Source organism: Berghia stephanieae, chromosome 7 (genome assembly GCF_034508935.2).
Source record: "Berghia stephanieae isolate SIO BIC M18660-M18661 chromosome 7, UCSD_Bste_1.3, whole genome shotgun sequence".
Lineage (NCBI taxonomy): Eukaryota > Metazoa > Mollusca > Gastropoda > Nudibranchia > Aeolidiidae > Berghia > Berghia stephanieae.
The window spans coordinates 39,284,639-39,297,610 of NC_088366.1; the positions used below are offsets into that span (position 1 = coordinate 39,284,639).

The following is a 12,972-nucleotide window of genomic DNA, read 5'->3' on the forward strand; positions in this document are numbered from 1 at the left end:
TATGAATAACCACTATGTTTCGGTAACAAAGATGTTGGAGCCTGATTTATAAAGTAAAAATCAAAACAAAACAACACTTTCTGGCCTTTTATTTGAATAATATTGTAGGCCTTTGACATGTGGAAAGGACAATTCATTAAATGTTTACAAAAAGTAAATTTATGTTTAATGATAAGAATGGATTTATACTAGTAATAGTAATATATTACATAATACCAATACAAAACTATTTTCCTGTTATTTTTACACTTTGCTTGTGTTTGACCGATAGACGGAGACATTTTCCTCCTTTTTGACAAATTGCTATTATTATCACTGAATAAAAAACACTCACCAAAACCACTACATCATCTCTACCACCACTACTATTAAATTACAACCACCACCACATCATCATCCCTACCAACACTACTACTACAAATAACACCACATCATCCCTACCACTACTACTACTACAACTACCACCACATCATCATTCCTACCACAGCTACTACAATCACCACCACACAATCATCCATACGACCACTACTACTATAATCACTACCACATCATCCCTACCACCACTACTACTACAACCACCACCACATCATCATCCCTACTACAACCACCAAATGTAATTACACTTTCAACTTTTGAAATTCTCCGAGTGGTGTCAGAAATTGCTGCAGGACAAATTTTGGATCGCATCTCAGTAAATCTGAGTGAAGTTCAAATTTATAGTTGGTTGCATGGATGGGTCATGATTTTCACAATGAAAAATTTCCTCCTTTTATGTGACCAGTCATTCTCACCCCTGATAGCTATTGATATTAATTTGTCTATATTTTGTTTTATCAATTTGAAAACGGTCAACTCTCCTTTCTTTTGTGTGTTATTTGCTCTCAATTGCAATAATAAGTACTGAAACAATATTCCAAATTTGATATTTTTCAAAGCCCTACAAAGCCCTTGACATTGATTTGTATCTGGTCCACGCAAGTTTTCAGTTTTTAAAAATTTGCCTGGTGGCATCCCTGGGTGTTGCGATTATCTGGAGTGGACTGTAATACCAGTTGAATTATGCTCACCTTTTATTTCTTTGATATCACTTCGTTTTGACCACAAACCCAATTTTCTTTATTTTGTGATGTTCATCAGTATTCATGCTTCTATACTATACAGGAAGATTTTACCGTCATTTTTATAATCATCTTGAAATTTCACTTCTGTCATTTACACATGCTTGAATATAATATTTAATTATAAAACAAGCTTTATCCTTTTAAGATTTAGAATTTTTTATTATTGGACTATAAGTTAATAAAATTTTAGCTAACCATCACCATAATTGAATTTATGATGATTTTTTTAATGGTTCATTTTGTCAAGGAGCATATAGAATAATTCATGATAAACATTTGAATGAATTGTGTGGGCTTTAGCAAGTAGTCAAGAAACACCCAAAAAAAAAAAAAAAAAATTAAATAGCGCAAGGCACCCATGGTCATAATGATGATGATGATGATAATATCATCATCATCATCATCATCCCTTACTTCTACCATTACTACAGTCATCACTACTAATATAATTATTACAAATACCACTATTTCATCTATATCATTACCAATACCTTTACTGCAACAGCCACCACCTCATGAATTCAAACACTACAACCTTACCACATCATCATCTTCACTACTACACTACTTCAACCACCACCACCACTTCATCATCGTAATCCTTACTATAAATTCTCTTTTCAGTTTGATGCAGATAGAAGGGCATTCATTATTACCATCAACTCGTTTGGGACAGAACTGAGCAAAGAGGACCGGATTAAACTTTATCCACGCTGTGGTAATCTGTATCCATCAGGCCTCAAGATGTTGGGAGACTGTGATGACTTTGAGGGGGTCCGGGCTGTGGCTGAATTCTACCCAGTGAGTCCCTAGAAGCATGTCCTCATTTTCGTCTGGTTGGGGCAGGGGGAATCACTTTCTCTCTTTATACCTCTTGTCCCTTCCAATGTCGCTTCATGACTTAGGCCTGGCAGGAGACTCTTTGGTGTTTTGGGACTTATAGGTTTCTAAATTTTCGCTGCGAGTGAGTGAGTGAGTGCTTGTGTGTTTTTGTGTGTATGCCTGCTCTCTTATGTGTGATTGGGAGTGTGTTTGGGTGGGGGGTGTGATGTTTTTTAATTTAATTATTAGACAGACACTGAAGATCAATCACAGACAGCCATTTCTGGTGACAGTTTGTTTATTACTGGAGTTTTTAAGGGACATCACTCTACAATCAACAATACATATATACCTTGTCATTCAAAGGACATAACTCAATAATAGTTAGTACATACATACCTACATAACACACTTGTTTCCCCTTGATATATTACGTTAACGTTATTTATTACAGGGGGGGTCTGTCTAGGCTAAATCCATCCATTTATTGTTTTGCTGTTAGACTGCCAGGGCCTGGCCCTCTCCTTTGCTTGTGAATTATTTGACCCCTTTTCAGTCTCCAAATACACAACCTCCATGAATCAATGTAAAGTAATATATTATGGTGGATATTATTTCCAAATTTGTCTAGCCAAATGCATGCTAAGATATGTGATATGGGTTTCAGTCTCAATTACAATAACATGGATCAAAATGACATCGCAATGGACAGTGAGACTGGGTGATACGATACTTGAGAAAAAAGAACTTCTCAAATCAAAAGAAAACCACCTTTGCCAATTGTCACCGCACACTATAAGACTTTATTACTTTACCCAGTTGGATATTTGCCTCATCAGGGAAATTATTTTTAAAGTTTAAAAAAAGTCTAATTGTAGAATGTCAAAGGAGATTTAGACTACCCTTCCCTCTGTTAGTTTGACATACCATGTCTATACTACTGTGGTCTCCCTAGAGGATTAAGTTATAATTTTAGTTGTAGTTTTTTCATGAGTATAAGCATTTTTGAAGAAAATAAGCAAAAGAAAAATTAATGAAGTCGGATATAGTTGGCACGTCTGTCACAGAGATGTGAACACTTAGAATTTACCTGTAACTCTTGTCAGTATCAGTGGATCAGATGATTAGTCAATTGGCTGCTGAAGGAACCCAAAATAGGACGTCAAACAAGTCTCCTTGATTAAAAACATGGGAGAAAAAATTAAGAAGGAACACAACAAAACAAACAAATAATAAAGAAATTTTTTAAAGTTTAATGCGACCAATACATCTTTCATTAGAAGTTGTATTTCCAGTCACACGACTGGATAAATGCAGAGTGGACTATGGTAATTCTGAAAATTTACTCAATTTCATTGCCGTTTCTTAATTGGGACAGAGAGAAAGATAATGGGAGTAAATGTGACTCGAGGGAACAACACAAAACAAAACGTTTCAAAGTTGTATTTGAAATAAAGAGATAAAACAAAATACAAAACTAGGCTGACCTAACAGTTAAATAGGTAAAAAATATTCTAAAATAAAATAAAAAGTAGAGTAGACTAAGCTTTGAAATTCTCCTAGATTAAAAAAAATCTTTATAGGTTAGGTGGTCAATAATAACACTATCGCCGACTAGTATTCTTCCCTCCCCCCTGTCCCCTACCTTATTCCCGATTTCTATGGTTCTGATCTCATTACTTCATATATAAATACACATATACATACACACACACACACAACACAAAACCAGACTTATCTTGTTTCTCATACCATCTACTAAAGACGAAACAGATATGTTTTAAGCGAACGTTTAACAATAGACGATATATATACTCCCTTATATGTGGCCCACATATTCAGTCTTCATATATATATAACGTACGTTTAAAAATGGACAAAATTAGACTAACTATATTTATATATATTATTGTAATATTTACCAGGATGTTGGAGTCAGTCTACATATCGATGTTTCAGGCTTTTCAGCCATCGTCAGGACTGTGTGTTACATGAGTTTGGTTTGTTGTGTGTTGTTGCTACACCAACCAAACTCATGTAACACACAGTCCTGGCGATGGCTGAAAGGCCTGAAACATCGATGTTGATTGACTCCAACATTGTGGTAAATATTACAATAATAATTCGCTCCATTGTTACATGTCGAGCACTATTCGTACCATATTTGTATCCAACACGATCAATATGTATATATATATATATATATATACAGAGCTGCCAACCTACCGCAAAAAATGTGGAATTGTACATATTTTCAGCGATTGTACGCTTGTACGCATTTCCCCCAAGATTGTACCCATTTTCAGTGTACAGAGTCACTTCAGTTTTCTTTAGTTGTAATTCATATTATTACTAGCCTATTGAGAAACCTTGGTGACCAAGTGGATTTTCATATATTTTTTGACCAATTGGATACAATAGTCTGATGTCACGCCGCCTGGCAACGGCGGCCATCTTGGTTCTAAACAAAGAAAATCATTACTTTTTATTCTTCATGCTGACTAGAACTTTTCATATGCCTTGTGATCAGAATGTGTAAAAGTCAAAACATGATCAAATTTATGGGGGTTTTTCCTCGGATACGCTTTTATGCTCACCGGAGAAATATTTCATAGGGCGTCCGCCATTGTTACGATAGTTTAGAGCCAGTGTTACTAAGTTACCATGCGTCATTAGGAAGGAAGTGACGTTACGACTGTTGGATCGTATTATGATCTTCATGCTAGGAGATAGAATTCTGAAAGGATTGGATTATAGTCTTGGGAACATCATTGTTGCTGCAATTGAGCTTGTGGGGTGTGACTTTATATAAGTATACCTTCCTCTTACTTTCACAATGGTTAGTTTCCGTCGATTTCAGGATTGTACCCATTTTTATGAAATCTCCCCCATTTTGAGGTCCCATTGGACACATTCTCATCAGATGGGGTTGGCAGCTCTGTATATATCTGTCATCTGCATTTTTTGCCAAATTGGGACCTAAAATTTGCCAAAATTTGCCCAAACCCCCCCCCCCCCCTCCCCAAATTTGGCCAAAAACCCCCCAAAATTTGCCAAGAAATTTGCCAAAAAGACCAAAATTTGCCCAAAAAATTTGCCGCACTTTGGGTCCTTATTTGAAGATTTTTTGACGAAACAATCCATGACTGAAGTTGGAAGTGTAAGTGACTCGATTTATTTGACTTGAGAAATGAAATGACTGTGAATAGCGTTGTTGCAAAGATTTTAAAGGATCATTATCCGTAGAGAGTAGCTTCCTTTGGTTTGGGCCCAGGCAAAGCTGCAACATTTCTCAAGTTTCACACTTTTTTTCTCGTTATTTTGTTTTTGCTTCTTTTTTTTTTTGTCCCAAAATTTGCCACGCGATTTGCCAATTTTCCCAAAATTTGCCACGATTTGCCAATTTTGGGAAATTTGCCAAAATTTGCGGATCGCCCTGATATTTGCGGCCGCAAAAAATGCAGATGACAGATATATATATATATATATAGTCTATTTTTAAATATTCGCTTAAAACATATCTGTTTCATCGTTAGTAGATGGTATGAGAAACAAGATATGTCTGGTTGTGTGTTATGTGTGTGTGTGAATGAGTGTGTTTCAGCCAAAGTAATTTAGGGGGGGGGGGGGGGGGACCGACACTAAAGGGTCATTTTTTTTATTTGATGAAATATCCTAAACTTCTATGCACAGTCATAATGTATATGTTTGGGAAGGATGATTGCATGTATTTTTTTTCGAAGAAAGTTGCCATTGCTATGGAAATGACGTCATATTGGAGAATAAACAACAAATCTTAAAAAGTCCAATGCTTTTTTGTTTATCAACTGATTGCCATAATATTTTGGCCAGAGGTAGAAAAAAGGAAAATAAAGAGGCTCTAGAAGCCAGATTTTTAATTTTTTAATTACAAACATAAATAATTAAGTTCAAAGTTATTACTCGATTATTCCCCTTGAAAAAAGTTACATAACTTCAAATTTTTATTTCTTTTAAAAATCCGGCTCCTAGAAGACCTCGGTATTTGTATGACACTCATTTGTAGAAAGTTTGAAGAAGATTGGTTGAAAACTGAGGGAGGAGATAGGTTTTTAGTGACGAAAATTGCAGTTTTTAGAAAAATGCATGTAAAAGTCAAAGTAAACAATTTTAGGGAAAAACTCTCCTCTCGCTCTATGAGTGGATTGTGACCACATGACATATTTAAGAACAAAGCGATTGGTTGTTGAAGATAGAGGAGAGTTTTTACTTTTCATTGATATGTTTTTGCCTTTACTTAGTTATAAAGACTATTTGATATTCTTTCATGAAATCAGTCCACTGAAACTAAAAATGGGCAGGATTTAACCATACTATGGGTCACAAAATACGTTATTTTGATTCGAAAAAAACTGAAGATGAAGTTCTCAGGCAATTTTTTATGCAGACAAATGGTCACATGTCAACATCCCACCAAAATCTTAATTTTAGCAATATGGGTCAAAATTCATCATTTTTAATGTCGCTCCCCCCCTTAAGGGCTTAGAGTCTGGTGTCTTGGAGTTATAGCGCTCTATAAGTTTTCAGCATTATTATTATATATTTTGTGTTTACTTGAAAAGGCCAAAGGCCGAAACGTCGTCTGTTTTGTGTTGTTCCCTAATATATGAGTCACATTTACGCCCTTTATCTTTCTCTCCATTTTATTGGCTCATACCTTGTACTTTTTAATTGGGACACCACTTAATTGGAATAATTTGTTGGGAACTGAGTCGTCTCAATAAACCGACTTGGACTGCATTTCTCATTCTTTATACTGTCTTTACAAAGAATGAACAGGCTTTCTCCATAAGTTGTAATATGTATAATAATGACCATGATTGTTTTCCATCTTTTCCCATGCCAGCAATACAAAGAGTTGTTTGACAATTCTGGTTCCAACCCAGGAGAGAAAACATTAGAAGACAAATTCTTTGAATATGAGGTAAGAAATTTGCAGACTGATTTCCATACACTAAAAATGCCGAGGTTCAATAGACATGCAATATATAACTATGTGTTGTATATTGTATATCATCCTCCATGTCATAGCCTCGGAAGTGACATTAAAGTATTTCAGTCACAGAAAAAGTTTGGAATTGAAATTATTTCTAGAAAATGACTTTGTGTCCTTACTTGTCCATACTAATACTTTTCATGCTTTTTTGAGGATCAGCATAAAATTGTGCAGGTAACCGTGGAATATATCTTAAATGTTCTCAATTCTTATTCATACTTTCACTGTTTGATACAGAGATTGTGTTAAGTAAAAACAAAATTGAATCATCTTTTAAAAGGAGACATTCAATCAGAACATGAACTGCCTATCACAATAAACTTTATTTATGGTTATTTTCCTGCCTTTACAAATGATTGAAATGATCCTGATTTCCGGTTATCATTTAACAAATAATGTGAGATAACGTGAGATTTCCAGAGATATCCTGAGATAACCTCTCTTTATTGTGGGAGTATAGGTTCTGTGTTATTCAATTCTGGGGTGTTTCTTTTTTATGAAACCTACTGAAGCTATGGGATGTGGGCAGCAGTTGGGAGTGAACCAGAGATTCAGGGAAGTTGACACCAGTGAGGAGTGAACCTGGAATTATGGGGGATGGATACCAGTGGGAAATGAACCTGGACTATGGGAGGTAGATACCAGTTGGGAGTGACGCCGTGAATATAGAAGGTGGCGAGTGAACCCAGAAGGATACTTCTTTTTTCCCCGAAACCTATTGACTCACTGAAACTGTCCGAAACTGGGTGATTGGCAGCAGTGGGGAGTGAACCCTAGACTCAGAGGCTTGGATACAAGTGGAGAGTAAATCTTGGAATATGAAGCTGGATTCCTGTGAGGAGCGAACCTGGACTCAGATTTGGATACCAGTGGAGAATGAGTGAACCCGGGGCTATAGGAGGTGGACACCAGTGGGGAGTGAACCTGGGAATATGGGAGGAGAGTATCAGAGGGAATGAGCATGGAATTATGGGAGATGGGCACCAGTGGGAAATGAACCTGGGACTATAGAAGCTAGACACCAGTTGAAAGTGAACCCGGGAATATAGGAGTGAGGTGGACACCAATGGAGAGTGAACACAGAAGAGGGCTTCTTTTTTCTGAAATCTACTGAAACCGAGTGAACTCCCAGACTATGAGGCTTGTTTACAAGTGGAAAGTAAACCTGGGAATATGGAAGGTGGACACCAGTGAGGATCGAACCTGGGATTCAGAGATGTGGATACCAGTTGAGAGTGAGTGAACCTGGGGCTATGCAGACCTGCCGTTCATACCGATTAATCGGTATCATACCGATTTGCAAGACCTTTTTTTCGTATTTACCGATTTCCCGATTTACTTGCCGATCGTACCGATTTCCCGATCTGCATGCCGATCGTACCGATTTCACCAAGTGACCAAGGGCCCGCAGCCCTCCACCCCTCTCTTTTACGTTTACTTTGTGCTTTACGTTGCACTTTAAAATTTTCAAGTCTCGTGAACTTTGACCCGTCCCACGATACCTCGATAGATCACATGACGTAGCGAGCCTCTTTGTGATGCCCTCACACAGATAGAAAACACACACGGCGCGTTATTTAGTTTTCATTTCCTTTGTGAAGCGACAGCGAGCTGTACTGGTAAACCACCGCGGTCCCTGGCTTCTGACTCGTTACCAAGTGCCACCATCTTTAAATAAGTTAGTAGTCCGATTGCCAGATTGGCGTTGTGCGTGCCATTTTGGGTGTTGGGGAAAAATAAGGGGGAGGGGGGGGAGGGGGGGGGGTTGTGACGCTTTGGTTAGTTTGAGTGACAAGTGTCAAATTGTCAGAATTAGGTGAGTACCTAGCCCAACCATTGGATAATTTTACGTCTCATACTGATTTTTTTCCCCAGATACTGATTTTTTTACAATGTCATACTGATTTCCTTTTTCGTGAAGTGGCAGGTCTGGGCTATGGGAGGTGGACACCAGTAGGAAGTGAAACCAGAATTGTTTGCGGTTGACACCAGTGGGGAGTGAACATGGGACAATGGGCCAACGGGCCTATAAATCTTCCAACAATTGTCAGATTTCCGACAGTACGATTTTGCTCAATATATTCTGTTAAGTGCTGTTTAAGAAAAAGAAACAAAAAGTAAAAGTAAAAATAAAATTCTTAATGTTTCATGCCTTGAAAAAAATGTTTTTATTCCACTTCGAACTGTGACTTAAAAAAACAAAAACAAATAAAAAACTTTTTATTTGTCACTTTATACACAAAACAAAATAAGCTAGGTATATTATCATTCCACCTAAACGCTAAGCTAGACGTGGGTGTATTCACTGCCTACTGTGCCACAGACGAGAGAGAGGGGTGACAGTGTCTTGTTTGTCAAAGTGACATTCGCTTCCTTTTGTCAAATGAATTGCCATTCTTCATTCTGGTGTCAGCCTCTTCTTTACAAGGTTACAGCGATTGCAATGAATGTTCTACGTCTACTTTAGATGTGGAAATGTTCTCACCTGTAGTGCAAACAACAAGCTTCCCTGGTGTTTTCATTGTTGATACTTTTGGTGAGATTTGCAATACCTCAGTTTGTACAATACTCGCCTCTCAAGCAAAGGGAGTTAATCAAAATTAATTTGATGGCTAGGTCTTTAGGGTATGTGTTGCAGAATGTACTTTATTTCAGATTATCTAAAGGGTAGCAAACAGTTCATTCAGTAACCAGAAATCAGGAAACAGTCACGCGTCATAGATCTTAAGGCACTAAAAGACTTTGGGGTGGTAGGGGGTTGAGGGCACAAAAGACACACCTGCTGGCACATGATCCCGTATAAAAGAAAAGCACTATACTGCCAACGTATATATATATCGATATCCTGAAAAAATGCAAAGAGATGATTTACAGTGGAAAAATCATCCTCCATAAAAGGAATAATACATTTTACTGCACCCTTTCGGGTTAAGGATCCCAGAGAGGGCCAAGGAAAACCAAGCAATATAATTCCCAGACAAGTCCATAAAGTAGCATGGAAGTGGGATGATATGAGTTTCTTAAGATGTTAAATTATCTTATGCTGCTGGTTCGAGCATTGTACTTATCATTCATGATTTCATGTTTAATTTTAAGAAGGAAATATTGAGTTTACCAAAAAGTCACGATGATTTTTGAATTCAGCAGGTCTGGTTTTCTATAGCGAGTGATATTTTTCTTCTATCTTCATTATTTCGAGATTATTTTTATGCATTTTGATCGTGATTATAGCTATTTTTCTGCCAACATGCAAAATTGCGTGTTCCTGATGTTCACTTCTTTATTTTGCAAAGACCATTTTCAGAAAATGTCCGAAAAAAATTGGACCTCTTCCCTGGAGTAATCTCTATCCGTTGATGTAAATTACATGTCATTTTGTATGATCATTATGTTAATATAGTGTATGGAATATGCTATTTCGTCATGCTGGAGGCCAAAGCCAAAACATATACTTTCGTGAGTGTTTTGGGGGAATTTCAACAGACTGGAGATTTAGGAAAAAAATTGTGTCTGGTTCAAATCTTGTTGTCTTTTGTTTATCTAGTCACTGTGCTTTAAAAATATGTTTCACAAGTATGATAAATCTTTTTGGTGTTTAGTGAGATGACGTCAAGGTTGGAATATTTTCTTACATCATTACACAAGCAAAAAAAATCTAAGCCCTTGAAAAATGAATGCTCTCATTTTCTTATTTATGTATAGATTTTCAAAATTTCAAAAGTTTTTTCCATGACTATCAGAATGTTTTATGAATATAATAAAGAAAAATCAATTTTAAATATTCATAAATTGTCTCTTGTGTTACCTACTGTAAATAGTTGTTAGATTATATGTATAGGCGTGTTTAGTGTTTATAAAGTATAGTGCTTTGCCTTTATGACTATGGTTCATGATATGAATAATGTGTCGACAATCTTCTTAAGCAATAGTATTAGGCCTACTCAAGACACTTATCATTTAAGGACCAGGTGAATAACTAATTGTTGACATAGCAAAGGATTTAAAGGTAATTTTGTACTATGTATAAAATAGTATTTAAATTGATATTATGTTTTCTGTTGGCTCACTTGTAAATCAATATTGACTGAGAAATTCAAAGATCTATGTTGCAATTCATTATTTTTTCTAGGGTGACACCTATTTTTTGTCAAATGGGAAACCCAATTGTCTGCAGATAGAGGTCTTGAAAAAAAAATTTGGAGTCTTGAATTGAAATTTTTAAAAAAGATTTGACTGAGAACCCTGTAGAGAGCTAATACGATTAAAATGCTGACAGTTGTATTGTAATGTAAGAATTGGAAATTTAGTTCAAAATGGCTTGCTGGGGAAATTAATGAAGCATTCTGAAGTGCATAAACGTTATAAATCTCCCACTCCCCTCCCTTTTTTTTTAAAGTTTGTATTTAACTTTTTCTAACCTATAAATAATTAACTTTTTTTTTTTTTTTTTTTTTTGTTTCTTATTTTCTCTTCAGGTAAAACTCATGAAGAAAGCTTTTATGCAGCAATTCCAGTTTGGCATTTTTTATGCCTACATCCGTCTGAAGGAACAGGAAATACGAAACATCATTTGGATATCTGAGTGTGTTGCTCAGCGACACCGGGCCAAAATTGACAGTTACATACCCATATTTTAAATATCCTTCCCCACCCCACCCCACTTGTCAAGCTATTGTTTTACCAGTTACATGTGAATGATAGACTGTATTACACACACACACACACACACACACACATACAGAGAGAGAGAGAGGTTGCCAATTTTCTGTATATTTACGGAATTCAGTATGTTATATATACGACCAACATTTTGCCTGGAAAGTGTATGTACTGTATATTGATTGAATAACTCTAGACTCATACTATAAGATAATACACTGCTGTCTGCCTAAAATAAACAGTGTTAAGAAAAACTCTTTCATAAAGTAAACTGAGGCTGGTCCCTATTTTTCTGCTCTAAATCATTAGGTAGGTATTTAAAATAGTCAGGATCTACTCCATCGGTGAGTGAGCTAGTCGGAATTCTCCTCGTTGTTGGTAACAAAAACAATTAATGAGATTCCTTTACACACCCTCTATTCTTAAATCCCTCAATCTAGATAATAAAATAAACAAAAATGACTGGGTGGGGTTCCTGACCTCCCATAGTGGGCAGGGAGGCACTTACTGTGTCTTCTATCCCCCTATATCTGTTTTCCAACATGCTTTCTGTCTTTGTCTTGGGATGAGATCTATATCATATGAAAGATAATTTCAAAGCTATTAGGCCCATGAAGACTGAGTTTATGCCGGTTTCTATAGCCTGACTTTCTTTTGGATAGGATGCTAGTCTATCACTATCACAAAGTAACCATCTTCCAGATCTCCCAGACCACTGCTGGGGGGGACAGAAAAAATGTCGACTGCACCTGGGATCGATCTCGTTCCCTTTGTGTTTAATGCGAGTGCTCTACCAATTTAGCTATCAAAACCCTTTTTAATGTTTTGTACTTTCCGTTAATTTCACTGATTTTATGGTGTCCTAGAGTGTTTTGAAATGTTAAGAACAAAGGTATTTCTAACAAAAGCAGTGTAATTAGAACCATTAGATAAATTTTGGATCCAAATATAGGCAGTAATGCCAAAATTCTGGTTTCACAGGGAAAAACTCCGGTCTGGAACAAAAAAAAATCTGGGTTCCAAGGACACCCCCTCCCCTCCTCCAACCACCACATCATCATCAGTGCCACTACTACTACAACCATCATTACCATATCGTCACTACTACAACTACCACCACTACATCATCATCACTACCACTGCGACTACAATTACCAATACCACATCATTATCACTACGACTACACCACCGCCACATCATCATCACTAACACTACTACAACCACCACCACTACATCATTACTAGCACTACTACTACAACCATCACTACCACGACTACTACAACCATCACTACCACCACTATTGCAACTACCACCACCACATCATCACTACCACCA

General features: G+C 36.7%; 1 protein-coding gene across 1 annotated transcript in view; it reads left to right on the plus strand.

Moving 5' to 3' along the window:
* LOC144977214 (V-type proton ATPase subunit d 1-like) overlaps window positions 1–12,096 on the plus strand; it is a gene marked incomplete at its 5' end in the record, with an annotated part of 49,900 nt that extends 37,804 nt beyond the window's left edge. Inside the window, 3 exon segments of the mRNA XM_078922168.1 lie at window positions 1,746–1,922; window positions 6,829–6,906; window positions 11,454–12,096. Coding sequence (XP_078778294.1) covers window positions 1,746–1,922; window positions 6,829–6,906; window positions 11,454–11,615 — 417 coding nt within the window.
* Window positions 12,097–12,972: the final 876 nt, after the last annotated feature.